The following is a 16,192-nucleotide window of genomic DNA, read 5'->3' on the forward strand; positions in this document are numbered from 1 at the left end:
GCTGTTGAGTATAAAGCAGCTGAGATGAGAATCATCACCACGATGTCTGAGGCCATGGTACTCTGTTGGAAAACAGTGAATTGGCTCCTTTGAGTGAGTTGCTTCCCCATGATAAGAAATCCAATTGAAATTAAAGAGCATTTTCTGTCTGTTACAGCATACATTCCTGCTTTGTAAGTCAGTGGTCCTGTGTACTCCTTTGATAAAAAAATAAAATGGAAAGGGAGGAATTTCTCTTTTATATATTTTGTTTCATGATGGCGCCTCTTATTTTTTCATAGAGTCGACAGAATACCGTTAGGTATTCGTTTGTGTAGATGGAGACCTTATTTCAATACAGCCTGGCAAACCTTACATAAATTGATTTAAAACAAATGGTCATGTGCAACTATATACATCTGGTGTCCTTCTAACCCATCCCACAAGCCAGTGTGGATAGTCTGAAAACTGACCATTGAATGCTCTTTAAAACAAAAGGTGCTTAAAACAAAAATGTTTATGCACGTAGTTTCATATTCTGATGGACTCCTTTGTTTTGGTCTGTTCCTTTTCCCTTTTCTAGGATCTTGATAAAAATATGACATCAGAGTTTGCTGTGCATGTGTATATGCATGCATCTGTTGTCAGAGTTATGAGCAATGTGTCATATTGGGCTATCTCTCTCTGTGTCTGCAGTACTCAGACTTGGAGGTCCTCTTTCTGCACTACCTCACACATGCACACACCACTGACTGTTGTGGGATGAATGTCTGCCCGCTCTTTCGCTTTTCTCTTAATGCCAGCTCCTCAGCCTGAATAACAATGATTATCTATGCAAGAAGACCAGAGTGTCCTCTTTGTGTCCGAGTCTTACTTTGTTAGTGTTTTACTTGAAATGGAAGGGACATTCAATACTGCAGTTGTTGCAGAGTACTTGCACCAAATATATGCATTGTTTGCATTTATTAAATATTTGTTCAGGTAGCTGTGAAGGTGTTGTTGATTTGGTTTCTTAATATTTGTCATTCTACTGCTGCATTGGTCCTGGATGTGTTTTTCTAAAGCAGCATTAGAAGCTTTGTCACTTTAGGCCACAGAAAAATGGTACTGACTCTTGCTCTGTCTTCACTTATTAGGTCTGACTGTATGGATCAATTTCAACTTCAATGATGAAATTTTAGGACCCGTGGTCTTTAAGTGGTCCTTAACACACAATTCCTCTACATTGCATTATCACGAGCATCTTGGGGTGTGCTAGTGGTCTAAAATGCGATGCTACTGCAATGTCCCAGTTGCTGGGAATCTTAACCGCATGTCACCCTCCACCCACCCTCTAGTGAAACATAATCTTTAAAAAGAAATGGCCGTCCTTTCACAGGTATTTGTATCTTCTCAACAAGCTGGCGACATGTCAGAGAAATGACTGGCTTTCAGTTCACCTTGGGGTCTATAACTTCTCACCACTCCCATTCCAAAAACTCTGCCCTTCCTGGAGCGTAACTATCCAGACCTTTCGCCCACCCAGTGCTGTGGTTCCCTCAGCCCTCCACCCTGAACAGAAAGATCCCCCGAGTATGTCTGGGTGCCTGTTGGCTTTCTGAAGTTCAATGAACAGCGCAAATTGCCTGAGGAGTGGAAAATTCCTTTGTCACAGGGGCACTCTTATCAGCAAAAGCCAGATGGAGCTTCACCGTGGCTGCATTATCTATGTGAAATTGCTTTTTCTCCCAGGAAACCCAAGGATTTGCCCCCACCTTCCTAGCCCATAGGAGGAAATGGCCAGTGGCGGGATGAAAACAGGCCCAGATCAGTCTTATTTTAGTAATACCTATCTGTTTTCACCATCTATGTACTTTTGTTAGAGGTTTTAGTTTCTGTTTTGGTGTTGGTGAATTAAAATTCGGGAGTGAAATGTGTTTGGATATGCATGGCAAATGCACATTGGGGATTATGCACAAATTGTGGTTGGAACAGCGTTTATGCTAATGGTCCAGCTTGTGCAAAATCAGTCTTGGAAAGCTGTCATTTACTTGATACGGAATTGCTGCTGCAAAACAGGCACATTAAATGGCTTGACTAGGCAGCATCTTTCATCTTCCTAATCAAACTGGTAAAAGAGGCAGGCGTAACCAAAATCTGAATATGATGATACTCAGCCATTATACCAACACCTCCATCCCCTCTCTCACATATGCACACCCTCTGCATTAATGGCTGTTTTAAAAGGAATGCTGCACCCAAGGTTAATCAGTTTTTTTAGTGACTCATCCCATGTTACCTGCAATACATGACAGAGAACATTTTACTTGCTTGCCTTCTGAGAGACCAGGGAATATAAAAGCAGCTGTTGTGGTACAAAGAAGCTGATTGACTATGGAGCTTTATACAAACACTTGAATTTTTAATAAATAAATAAACCTATCAAAAACTAATTCTGCTCTGTAATTCACATCTTTGTTATAACTCGTGTATTTTGGTTGAAATATTGCTATATAAATATTTTTCCAAAACCCTCTAATGCACAGCTGTGTTGCACACTTAACTGAATAACTGAATCCAACTCTGTGTGAGGCAAGCAGTCCTACACACTGGCTTATGATGTACTTTACCTGTGCATTAATGTGCAGTTATAAAAAGAGCTATACAGCTTGGCACTTAATACCGTATCATTTTAGCCAATGAACAGCCTGTGCCAGTATGACTAAGCAGGACTGGGTGGAATTAAAGATAATTATTGCAGCTGTAATAATCTCCAGTTAACTTTTGTTTTGTCAGAAATGGCCAAGACATTTAAATCTTCCTTCTCTTGCGTGTCTTTGGTTTTTGTCTGGATTCTTGACTGCCCTTGGGTGCGGTTGTATGAAATATGCTATATAAAAAATTGCCTTACCTTCCGTCTTTAAAAGCAAGCATGAAAATCTTGTTGACCTAGCCTGTTTGACAGAGTGAGTAATTGGTAGGCCAATTATCACTTAATTATAGTGTTACCTTTTAAAGGGTGACGTTTGACACTTGTTTAACTGTTTTCATATGTGTAACTGCTACCTACTAATAATCATGGCTGTGTCTCCTCAGGACTAACCTGGAGTTGGAACTTGTGCACCGGGGAGGAAACTTGTGCTCTGGAGGGGCCAGTGCAGCTGCCAAACGCTCGTGTCTAAGTGAGTAGTTACTCTTAGACCTCTTCATCTTTTATATCTTAGATTACAACATTTCACTAATATGGAATGTGTGGAGTCAGATATTTTATCTAACCAAAATCTGATCTGGAATGCCTATGGCCTGATATGGCTAAATTTATGGGACAATTCAATAGGAATTCATGGACACGAAGTTAAAATTGCACTAAAATTTGCTCCCTTTAATTTATGCTGATTATTTAAAAATATTTTGGTTTGCCTATGGGTTTCCAGTGACCTCCGTGTGGTGCTATGTCAGATTTATTTTGTTGTTTAAGTTATAAATTATAGTGACGTGTGTTGTTGCAGGTGCCTGTGCATCATTTGACATGGGCCCATGTTTAATAGAGTGTCTGACTAAAAACCCAATATAGATGCTGTCCCAGCTGTTGGGAGCCGTCAATGAAGCAGACAAATGGGTCAAGTGCTGTTTTAGTTCATTGTGTCACAACTGACAAATGCATGCGTCTATGGGAGGATGGAAACTGTGATCTTAGTTGAACCTCAAAGAAAACGCTGAATCATCAACCACTACTAACCTAATCAGTTGTTATTTGTGGTTGGGATATTGCAATAGAAAGTGTATATGAAGGTGTCAGAGTTGAGTCTGTTGTGCAGCCTACACCCCATTTTCTTTTGGTTTAATTATTCTGTCAAAGTTGTGGCTGCTGCAGTGAAATGGCCTGTCATCCTTGAGTGGCTGAAAAGAGATTTCACACTGGAGGTTTGTCATTTTTGAGCTACATTAAGCATGTAGCTGTGCTGACGGCCAAATTTACTCAGTTGCAGTACATTAGTGTTCGTTCTTCTTAGGGAAATGGATTAAAAGGGAAACGGCAGATATGTGCTAACTGTGAGAACTCATGGGGTTCCTGAGCCTGTTTCCCAGTAGGCACTTCTTCTGTTCAGCTGATGAGGATATGATGGACCACAGAGGCAAGCTCCCTGAAATTCCCTTGAAATGGGCTAAATCAACTCTAGAGAGTCCAGCGTTCAAATACCATGTCCTTGGTTTATTTAACTGCAAATATTTGAATTCATCGTGTGTGTGTGTGTGTGTGTGTGTGTGTGTGTGTGTGTGTGTGTGTGTTGTATGTTGTATTTGGCTGCTACTGTGCTGTACTGAGTTCAACATGATTTGCCTGTAATTTGCCTCAAATCATGTTGACCTCAGTTCTGCAAACTAGCAGTGTTCAAATTCACTTTTATCATTGTATTTGGTGAAAGGCGATTGGTATGAATGTTCTTACCATTAACAGGAGAATAGGCTTTATTCATGGATGACATTTTGAAATATCACAGCAGGAAAGCACAGGTTGAATTCCATTTAGCTACTTTGGTTTCTGGGTTTTGGTAGCGTGCATGCTGGCTCATCGTTATTAATAAAATGTGGTTTTGACATTCACAATATCAGCTGGGCAAAATGCTTAGTTCTAGACGTTGTTTGCGTAACAAAATGTATGTCAACTGATTGAAGATTGTAATGAAGGAATATCAAAGGGCACACTGTGTTTTACAGTCTATAAACACAACAATAAAAGAATAAGAGCCGATCACTATTATCATGAGTTGTCACATGTAGTCCAGATCATTAATATCTTAAACCAAAGTAAGAGGCCTCTCCTTGAGTGCAGGTTGTTCAGTTGTGTGGTTTCCAAAGGCCAACACTGGTATCGACTCTTTATTCTGATCCACTCAAGTAGTCCTGAGCCATTTCCTGTTGTAGCTCCATGGTGTTTTATCTCATAGTTGAGGAATTTAAACCTCTGTGGCGCACACAGGTCTGCTCCATTCACTATCTCCTGTTTTCCTTTGTTCCCCAGTGTCTTACAGTATCAGTCTCGGTAGTGTAGGAAGCAGAACAATATTCTTTATTGTTAGATTTGTAGCAGAGCTGTCAGCAGACTAATTGTAACCTTTTACAAAATGTTTTTATATGCCATGACACCAGTCAGTCTGAGGAAGCAACTTCAAGAGAGGAAACGAGCCGTAGTGAAGACAAATGGGATGCGACGAAGGATGACACAGTCATGTTGCTTTCTTTGTGCTGTGCCTTTGTTTACCTGTGGAGGGCAGTGTTGCTCCAAGCATTGATAGTTCTCACAAGTCAAATTGCCATAGCTGATTATCTGAAGCACTTTGCTGCATTACAGCATCATAATTCCCTGTAAAACAAAATCAAATAGGATTAGAGTTGCTCATTGGAAAAGGTTTAGGTTATACAGAAGGTTTTTGGGTTCACCTAAAGATGAAACTAAATGGAACTGATTGGTTCAGTGGCACTGGTTTCAGACACATGTGATTTTAAATCTACAGCTGTCATGCAGTTTTAATTTCTGGCTTTAGGAAGACTTGGATTGTGTTCATAATTAGAATAAGTAGGTTAATTAATTTCTGGACTACTAAGAAAGACAAGAGCATTTATTTAGTTTGGAAGATATTACCTAACATCTTAAATGATTTGGTCAGTTTCTGGCTTCTTTCCCATGTTGAGGCTTGTTGTAATGTCATAAATGTTGATACTTGTAACAGGTTTGCTCCAGATAAAGACAATCGAGGCTGTGAATGCACTGCTATTAAAAGCAACCGTGTACACGAGACATTGTGTGTGCGTGGAAGGTGCGGGGGGGGTCCTCCCTTCATGTTCCATTAGTTTTACAGTGAACAGGTGTGACCTGACCAGAGAGTTGCTCAAGGCTGTCAAGCACTACCATGTATCCATCTGGCCTGGCCCAGTTTTATCTGAGCCAAACCATTAGCCTGCAGTCAATTCAAATCAACTGCTTCCATCATTTAATCTACACTGGTTGCTGGTGGGGTGTGACAATGGCCACTGAGCTAAACAGACACTTGCTGGTTTTGTCCCTGTCAGTTGTTGTCTGAACAGAACAATGATGTGTTTGTGTTTTTTCCTTTTCAGATCAGCTGTTCCATGTGCTGGCTATGCACATGCGTCTGTACAGCATCGATTCCGCCTACAACCCTTGGACTAAGCTGACTCAGGTCACACAAAGCAAAGAGGCAGAGTGAGTGACGTTCTCCCTTAAGTACCGCTGCTAACAGTAAATCTATAAATCTATTCATACATTCTTCATACCTCCTAGTCTCTACTTTGCCCTCACACTGTTCCACCCTCACATAAACATTGCAATCAGAGCACCACTTTGCCCTCTTTCTAAACGGCACCATTTCCTCCTGCCCCCAACAGCTTTTCCTCCACACAAAGAGGAGCTAAAAACAGAAAAGGGACCATGCGTTTCCATAGATACCAATAATTGCTGCATCTGGCAAATTACCGGGCACTCCACGGAGAGCAAAACGACCCTGTCAAATTCACTGTACTGAGAAGAACCGCACCACAGCAACACCATACCAGCACGGCATCTCAGCTCTCAGCTGTCCACCTAGCTTCAAAAGAAACCCGTATTTAACGAAAGACATAGTTTCTACTACACACACAGTCCTTGTCTGTCTTTGAATCACTACTGTACGTCAGAACCTGCTATTTTATGCGCACATGCAACAGTTTAAAAAAAAAAAAAAAGCTACCTGCAGCACTTAATACAAGATGAGCTTGAACAACATTTCCTCCCTGTTAGTGGTGTAAGACAGCTTTTACACCTGTAAAGTGCTCACAGCCATACAGTATACTCAGAGGAGCCATTTGGTGTTTAAAAATACTTTATTAGGGTTTCGGAGGGAGCACTGGCTGACACCCTGAGGCAGTCAACCTGGTCTAGCCTGTTTTAAATAGGACAGAGAGAGACGTTTCTACATCGATACAAAATATTGCTCTTTGCATGATTTTAATTAGATAAACCAAAGAGGAATGAATGGAGATTTTACTGTATTATTTGTATGCAGTGGTCTTAGCAGGGTTGAAAGCCCCGTCTCCTCCAGTGCACAGTAGAATTAACCGGTGAGTGCTTTGGTAATGGGTAGTATTATTCTTTAAGTGCAGTTCCTCTCATTCAAAAGCCCTTTCAAGAGCAGAGTGAATATTGGAGCCTCTGCGAATTGTCAACAGAACAGAAGACATTTAAATGGACATGGCACACAGTATGAATATGTAACTGGGGCTGCATTAAGGAAGTTTGTCAGGGAGTACAAGGAATGGGGCTTTTACAAGCCATGTATTTGTCAAGCAAATTTAAAACCATATACACAGCAAGACCATGTTCTCATTTTCAGACATGCAATAAGTAACATTGTTGCCTTCATCCAGCTTTAGGAGAGATGGCTTTTTAGCATTCAGACATAGCTGGCGTAATTGCTGCGTTGTTCACACATGAGAAGACACTGATGGGCAAAGAGAGAGGGAGACAGAGTCAAATTAAAAATATTATGATGGCAAGAAAGAAATGGTAATTTCTGTTCTCTCCATCACTGCTGGGTTTTAAAACATATTTTGCCTCTGCTTCTCACGTGCTGAGGTAATACATTTATTACAGTGATGTAGAAGGCTGAAAAAGACGCCGTTCATCTTTTATCTTGTGCGGTTGCAGCCTTTACATTAATCTAATGGTATTTAATTCGGACTTGTGGGTTACTGAAAGTGTTACTAGGTACGGCTGAATAAAATTGCCATTGTAACTTTTTACGTAAAAGTTAGACTGCCACATATATAGACATGAGACAAAGATGTTAAATTACCATCAAATTAATGTAAGGAAAAAGTAGTACCGCTAATCTTTACCATGTTTATTATTGGTTTTGGATGATAAATAAATATATTTCTTGTGTTTTGTTTCCACCACAGTGGCCATTTGACATGGGACCAACGTTATACAGTAACATCTGATTAATAAAAAGCTCTTTTGCATGTTTTTGCAGTGGTTTTGATGAAGAGAGACCTGAGGTACCCATGCTGTTTCGAGATGTCCCATCCCTCCTGATTATCTTTGTGCTAACGATGCCACAGCCTCTGCGAAAAGGTGCGGTTTCTATGTCTGCATCATGACATTACAAGGGAGCAGGAAGTTTCTCTGTGACTGCTCCACAAGGACAGCCCCGTTATCAGCAGTAATCAGGGCTGAGTGCTGCAAAGAAGCATTTCACATCTCTTATCTATTCTCCTGTTGCCATTGTTTGGCTGTGAGGACTAGAGAGACATGACCCTGGTGATGGGAGGGCTGCACTTCCTTCGTGCACCCTTCATCTGTGGCTTGTCACCACATCTCCTCCATCTCAGCCCTTCACTAGAAAAGGCGGAGGGCCACCTAAAGACCTGGCCCAAAACACTGCAGTCATGTGGGAGAAGAGCAGGAGGGTCATTTTAATAATGACTGAATTAGCTTGACTGCTGACAGGGACAATTAGGACTTTTGGAAAGTGTTTTATTGAAACGGTTAACAAATTCTAAATCATGATTTGTAAGTTAATAGAAAGGGTAAGGCATGCTCATTCCCTGGGGGATCCTTTGCACTTCATTGCTATAAAGTGATGTCCTCTTTTTTTAGTTCAACCTTTTAATTTTGTGTACTAAGGGCCCGTGTCCACCAAAGTGTTTTTTTCTGACGCCAGCGTCTTTTTTCAATTCATTGCAATGGGAGCGCTGCGTTTTTCCAAGCTGGTAAAAACGGCAGGAGCGTGACGAGGCTCTGAGCGTCTTTTCCGCGGTGAGCATTTTTTTTACGGTCGCCGAGAGTTGAAATATGTTCAACTTTGGGGAAAACGCTGCGCTCGTCACTGTCACTTTTTACTCAGCTGTCCAATCACAGTGCAGAAGGGGCGGGACAAACACCGCACCGAGCACATCCGATCTTGAACGAAACATTGTGCCTACTCACCGAGGTGTGTCCTCGCCCGCAAAATCTCATGAACCCGCATACCGACAGTCTGTGCTCTCATGTTTCAGCCTTCTCTTCATGCAGAGCAAAGGCAAGAACAAGTAGGTCTGCGCACTTTGTGGTGATATTTTTACATTCACTAAAATTAAGCAATTAAGCAAAAAACGCTTTGGTGGACACGGGCCCTAACACTTGTCACAGTAGCCAGGAAACTGGAGCTGCCTGCAGCCCTTTGCTTTAGAAGAAAAAAAATGACATTCTTTGTTGTTCTTTAAACCAAACTTAAATATCCGTCAGACTACATATTCCACCTGAAAAACTCATCCTGCACGCTGTTCAGTGAGGCTCTCTGCAGAAAGCAAATACATTGTATTCCCTATGAATACCTGCCAACCTTCTTGAACTGGCATTTCATTTTATGCTGGAAGATTTTTTTTAAACTCAAAATAACATATGCTCATGTGTTGATTTTATGAATAAATTTTTTGAGTAACTTATCTGTCACCTTCTCTCCTTGTGTAGAGCACTTTAACTGTGTGGTGAAGATGCTGTACAACCTGCAGTTCGCCCAGGCTCTGGCTGCACTCTCATCTAAGTTTAGCCCAGAAGAAAGGCAGGCCTGGAGCACATCCGGAGCACTCAAGAAGGTAAAAGTGAAATCTTATAAGAGTAGCCTGAGACCTGATTCTTAATGACATGCTGATGCCAAACTTAGTTTCCTTATATTCTAGTGTCAAGCATACAGTAGGTCTTGTCCTTTTTCTTTCATTGCTGTAATGCTCAGAGGACCATCACTGTGTAAGTCTACCTGTTTCCTCTGCACGTTGAACCAGTTGTATCTTCTGATTATCCCTGGAACCAGTCTACAACAACAGTAAATCATTGTGTATGACTTAGTATTGAGATGAATCGAGCCCTTTCTGGTTTCATTTATATGATTTCCACAGTTGACAGTATCGATCTTCATTATCTAGAAAAGTGTGATTGCTGGAGAGTTTTGCATTAATTGGCTATCTGTCTTCAGTCTATTAAATCTGTATTAGTGAGCGGCTGGCTTGAATCTCAAAAGACAAATAGCTGAAACCCTCCCCTTTAGGGTGTTTTCATCCATAATGGAGGCAAGGATTAATATCTTCCCACTGCACTGTCATGAATAGTAGTGCAGGCATTCACAATACTGCCATTAAGATGGATTTCAAATCCACAACAAGGACGGCATCCATATTTGGTTAGAACACCGTTGTAATTAAATTGAAGTTGCTGCAAAATATGCCGTCTGAACAAAGATCAGAGCCTAGAGGAAAGAAATCCATGGACTTGAAATTCCTCCCCTATAAATCTATGACAAAGGACAGAAGACGAGATAAGACTGCTGTTTTATATTCTACCACCTTCAACTTGATAAATGCTTGCGGTTTTCCCTCTGTATAAAATACCATCCAAACCAGTTGCATTTTTATCAGAACACACATTCAGTAATGTCTCTACCTCTTATCAGATGTTATATTTTAAGGAAAGAATTATTGTCCTCAGCGTGTTCTGCATAAGTCATTATATTCTACAGTGCAGCACACTTTATATGTACGAGGATGGCTAGGAAGACGCACAGATGAAGCATTCTGTTCTGTATTATATATTCTGATATCTGACATTCATATAATTATATAAAATTGATAATTCCATGGCCGTTTCTTTTTATGCGGTTTTGTCCCTGCTTAAGAGTCATTTAATAGTTTTATCAATTTCTGAAGCTCTGTAGGCTATGATGCATGTTTTGTGCAAGACACAGCAGGTATCCATCTGTGAACTGATTCAAACGTGATTTAGTTTGAGTATGAAGGTGATGTGCATAGTTACAGTTCTCAATTGATTACAGAAGTCAAACACTCATTGGAGATTTTGGATTTTGTTAGACCGCGCTCTCGACCCAATGAGAGAATATCTTTTGAGGGAATCTGTTCTGGGAGAACGGTGTCCATCCCTACAGTTCATGAGAATCTGTGCCAAGCCACATCAAAGCTGGCCTAATAATCAGACTGAATTGTCATTTTGTTGTCATTATTTAGCCTGACATTATATCTGTGGTAACCAATTTGTCATTGGGAAGGGGCCAGCTGGTATGGCCTGTTTTGTTTTGCCCCTAACCAGTCAGTAATGAGTGACGCATCCATCCCACTGACATAGTTTGTAGTTGATACAGAAGCTGTGGTAGCTGTTGCCAGGTGCAGTTAAGTTAACGTTTGTCATGACAATTGAAGAAATATATTTATTTAAGAGTTGTTTTGTTTTCTGTTGGTCAACTTACAATAGGCTCTACATCTGCATAAATCTCACTCACAGTTTTATTTTTAAGAGGTTTTGCTTTTTTTTCTGGCTCCAGCCCAGGCAGATGAGGTCCCTCTTCTTAATCCAAAAAAAGAAAACTGGGCAACAGTTCAGTGCAGTTAGACTGGTGATGAATTATTTCCGGCAGTAAATCTACACATGCTTTCAGGATGAAAGGCTAATTTAGACTGCTGAAGACCCATATTTGTTATGGCTTTATTGGTTGTTGGATGTTAATACCTAACTTTGCAGGTCTGCCAGAGTTTTTCCATCCTCCTCATCCTATCAATGGACAAAGGCTTTTTGAGACTAGACATGGTTAAGTGTTTGGAGGGACTGCAACAAGATGGATTTTTATAGCCAGCTAACGATACCTTGGTTTGATGCTCCCAACATAATTTAGATCAAACAGGGAATAGAGACAAGTGCATGTCTGTTGACCGAGATAATAGAATAGATTAAAGTAAATCTCTGGGCCTTTTTAATGTTTGATTACATGTTGCCAACATTTTCTGCATTTTCATTTTCTGCCACAGAGTGCTGCAAATGCTGAGAAGTCTTTTGAAGCGCTGCTCAGTCACATTATCAGTGAGCTGTCTAAGGACAAGAGTGTCTACAAGGTGAACGCTGACGAAACATCAATGGTGAGCCATGAACATGACTGTTTAGCACTTAAGAACAAAACTGCCGTCGGGATGTTGCTCTCCTTCTTTTTTTCCACACTTTTTCATTTTCACTTAAACAATGAATTAGCCATAACCGTGAGAGACAGGGGTGCAACATCTCCACTAATCTCCTGGGGAGATATACATCACAGTATTATCAGCGAGCTGTCAGCTGGTTATTGATCAGTGTTTCTGTTGTTTCCCTCTCCAGCTGATCTCCAGTGTGTGGTCCCCACAGTCTATCGAGTTCAGCCTCCAGCAGTTCTGCCTGCCCTTCCTTCGCCTCTCCTGCCTTCTGCAGCATCACCTCTATGGAGACAACCTAACTAGCTGCCTGGTATGTTGTAGCATAAATGTCATGCTATCTGCTGAAAGTACCTTACCCGTGTATCCTTGCAGCAGTCAGTGTTTCTGCTCATTTTGTGTACATTATGTTTTACAATATGACGACATTTAAATCTTTCCAGCATGAGGAAGCCTTAGAGGAAGAGTGGAATGTCCACTAATCAGAAGGTCGGCGGTTGGATACCGGCTCCTCCATGTTTCCTTGTGCAATATACTGAATCAGTGTAGGAATGTCTGTGTGTGTGAATGTGACATGTAGAATAGTGGTCGAAGACTAGTACAGTCCATTTTCTATTATTGATGTCTCAATACAAGAAACATTACACTGGACTTTAAATCCTTTGATTTCCTGTGAATCAGTTGTTGGCGAGTGACCTCATCAGCTGTTCTCTTGTTTGCGTGTTCTCAGGAGGAGGAGGAGTTCTTGTCCTTGGCTGTGTGTCTCGGGCTCTTGCCGTCGGCTCCTCAGCTTTCCAACGTCGTGAACAGTGCCTCATGTCTGAAGTGGACGGTCAGCGGCTTTGACTTGGTGACACAGTGGTGCGCTGAGGTCACAGGGCTCTCTCAGATGCAGACTGAGCAATCATTGGTATGTATGTAAGGTATATCAGACACGAGGATATACATGTATATTATGACAGCATTATATCCAGATGTTTTCTTGAAACTCAGAGAACAGCTGCAATGAAATATTAAGCTCACATATAGATGGGTTTCTGTGTTCAGAGAACCAGGTGGCAGAAAGCAGCACTCTGTCTTTGCGGCATATCAGTATATACAGCATATCTAGCTGCAGTGTTGGGCAAATGACTGAAATTGTAATGAGTTATTTTTTACTTATTACTCCTTTAGAAAGTAATAACTCCCCACTGTGACCCATCCACCATTGTGTCCCTGAGCAAGACACTTAACCCCTAGTTGCTCCAGAGGTGTGCAACCTCTGACATGTATAGCAATTGTAAGTCGCTTTGGATAAAAGCGTCAGCTAAATGAATAAATGTAATAATATTACTTTACTTATTACTAGGTATTAAAAGTAAATAGTCACGTTACACGTTACGTTACCATTACTTTCAACAGGAAAACCTGTTTAGCAGTGCATTTTAGAAATGAATCCACTTTACTGGAACAATAATTAACCTGAGGAGTCGACAACCAGCTGAAGTGAAAACACTGCAGCCTCTCATACCAGAGGTTGCTGTATCGTATAGGCAATTTAAAATCTTACTAAGCTAACTAAGCAGGTCCCTTTTCATAACCGCATCAAGGAGTATTATTTTTACAAAACATGTAACGTTTTGCAACGCCCATGGCGTTAAGCAAGTGTCTCGACTTTAGAACTAACATTACTGTCTTGCGCATGCATTTATAAGAGAAGTTTTCAGTGCTTTTACAAAATACAAAACATTGCTTAATGCCACTCTCTGCTGCTGACTGGATGTTTCACTGGCAGTAGAGGCCGGAGTTTCTTTCCACAGGCTAAGTTTCTCGTTTCTGTGCTGCTTTAGCAGATGCTTCAATACAAAATTGTTCGCAGTTGAAAACTGGTTGCACAAAGTTTACAACGGAAGACAATGTTCTTTGCATCTCTGAGTCTTCTGTCACCAAAGCCTCCTGACTGCGCGCGCATCTTGTGGTGTTTGTATACCAACTTATTGTTCTTGGTCTGTTGCTCTATCAATATTTCAAGCCTTATCAGCTTTGATCCATGCAAAAGACAACAGGTATAGACCAGTAAAATCATTTTCACATGTGAGCCTTCCAAAAATGTCCTTGTCCTAAGCAGTTCTGCCTCTTTAACAGACTAAAACTAATTACCAGTGGATTTTGGTGTGCAGTATAGGTTTGAGTTTAATTGGCTTTTGAGTTTCAAAGAAATAGTTTAAATACTCTCAGCATTTAAATATTCAAGCCATGTATTTTGAACTTTGTGTCCTGTAAACACGTCGTGTAACTCAAGTGACATTTTGACAATTAGTTTCAACCTTGGTTGACAAGGTCCGTAGCTGTTAGTGTTTCTGAGGAGAGTGACTGCATAATTAGCCATGTGTCTTATGCCCTTCGTCATTCAGTATTGCAGTAACCTTGGATGTGGTACATCATCTAGTGAAAAAGTGTCTTGCATGTCAATTTATGACTGTACTGTACTAAGACCCGGTGAATTGTTTTGATTCTGTGTAGAATGACAAGTCATTTTTGCTCTCTTATGCTTTTATTAAAAAATGACCTGAATGCTGTATATTTTACGTTCTTCTGTCTTTCTATACCTCTGAAGACCTTGCTTGTCCAGGATCCTCAGTGGGCAGCCCCCCGCCTTCTCCAATTACCTGACAACTACAATATCATCTTCCAGTACTATCACAGGAAGGCCTGCACTGCCTGCAAAAAAGTGCCAAAAGACCCTGCACTCTGCCTTGTTTGTGGAGCCTTCGTCTGTCTCAAAGGCGTGTGCTGCAAGCAGCAGGGTATCTGTGAATGTGTTTTGGTAAGTTTCTCAGTGCATCAGAAGCCGGGCCATATTATTATTATTATTATTATTATTGTCACACAGTTGATATTGTGGTAACAAAATTACTAATGTTATACCTAATTGAAAGCTAAATTTACATAGCTGTTTGTCCGGATCATTTTCAAAATATATATATATATATATATATATATATTTTTTTTTTTCTTTGTAACTTGTAGCACTCCCAACATTGTGGCGCAGCTACAGGCATCTTTCTACTGATAAATGCCTCAGTCATCATCATCATCCGTGGACATCGTTTCTGCCTGTGGGGTTCTGTTTACCTTGATGCCCATGGAGAGGAGGACCGCGATTTACGGTATGACACACACACACACACACGGTCATATTGTGTGGTGAATCATATACAGTTAAAACATGTTAATACTCCTGTGCTGTGTCCCAAGTCCATTATTCACACTTATTCTATACAATATGTATCTATACTAATTGTCATAGTATACAGCATATAGCAGGTAGTGTACAAGAAATCAGTGCATTTTTTTTGCACCATTTCGTACAAGTTTGATTTCAAATAGGGAGTACTGGAACGTCACTGTCAATTCAACTTCACAAAAATGTAAGTAAAATTTCCAGTTAGTTTACATCAGCAGCATTAGTCATCACAATATAGTATGCATACAGACTTTTTTGAATACATTTAAATAAGAACAAACATACAACATACTCAAAAACTTACTGTAGAATTTTGATCTAGTATGAAATTGGGACACAGTTTATTTTAAATACTTGCTGCTGCAGAGAAAACAAACACAGCTCTCACTCTTGTTTTCCCCTCTGGCCTTTCTCCAGCCGTGGCAAGCCTCTCTTCTTGTGTGAAGAGAGGTATCGAGTGTTGGAGCAACAGTGGGTTTCACACACCTTTGATCACATCAATAAGCGTTGGGGCCCTCACTATAATGGACTCTAAGATCTTCCAAAGTCCACTGAAAACAGCAACCCGTGACGGAGAAGATTTTTATTTCTGGTTTATGTGTCTGCCTCGATCAAAATATTTGGGAACTCTTTAACGTGATAAACACAAACATCCGGTGAGGGTATTGCTGCCACAGCCTTGGTTCATGTGAAGTTTGGTGTACAATCATGCCTAAAGATTAACACGTGTGTGTGTTTAAGTGATTTATTGTGTGGTTTTCAACAGGGAAAAACAGAATTTGGTAAGATCAAAGTTAAAAGCACAACTTTGCCCAGAAATTCAATTGGTTTCAGACAGGCTTTTGAAGCCTGTCATATTTATTTGGGGGGAGATATATATATATATATATATATATATATATATATATATATATATATAAAGTGCTGAATGTCCCAGCAAACTTTGATTACTTTTTGCACCATTTATGATGATGTTAATGCATATCCCTTTTTATTTATCGAAAT

General features: G+C 40.5%; 1 protein-coding gene across 2 annotated transcripts in view; it reads left to right on the forward strand.

The window, feature by feature from the left end:
- The window catches only part of ubr3 (ubiquitin protein ligase E3 component n-recognin 3), a 66,729-nt gene extending 50,546 nt beyond the window's left edge, over window positions 1-16,183 (forward strand). For both annotated transcript variants that reach the window (XM_046054381.1, XM_046054382.1), the window contains exons 30-39: window positions 3,055-3,140; window positions 6,079-6,184; window positions 7,992-8,092; window positions 9,470-9,594; window positions 11,809-11,916; window positions 12,149-12,274; window positions 12,692-12,871; window positions 14,558-14,767; window positions 14,971-15,110; window positions 15,605-16,183. In XM_046054381.1, coding sequence (XP_045910337.1) covers window positions 3,055-3,140; window positions 6,079-6,184; window positions 7,992-8,092; window positions 9,470-9,594; window positions 11,809-11,916; window positions 12,149-12,274; window positions 12,692-12,871; window positions 14,558-14,767; window positions 14,971-15,110; window positions 15,605-15,722 — 1,300 coding nt within the window. In that variant the 3' untranslated portion in view covers window positions 15,723-16,183. The remainder of the gene's footprint in view (window positions 1-3,054; window positions 3,141-6,078; window positions 6,185-7,991; window positions 8,093-9,469; window positions 9,595-11,808; window positions 11,917-12,148; window positions 12,275-12,691; window positions 12,872-14,557; window positions 14,768-14,970; window positions 15,111-15,604) is intronic.
- Window positions 16,184-16,192: the final 9 nt, after the last annotated feature.

This window comes from Micropterus dolomieu, linkage group LG07, assembly GCF_021292245.1.
Source record: "Micropterus dolomieu isolate WLL.071019.BEF.003 ecotype Adirondacks linkage group LG07, ASM2129224v1, whole genome shotgun sequence".
Taxonomy (NCBI): domain Eukaryota; kingdom Metazoa; phylum Chordata; class Actinopteri; order Centrarchiformes; family Centrarchidae; genus Micropterus; species Micropterus dolomieu.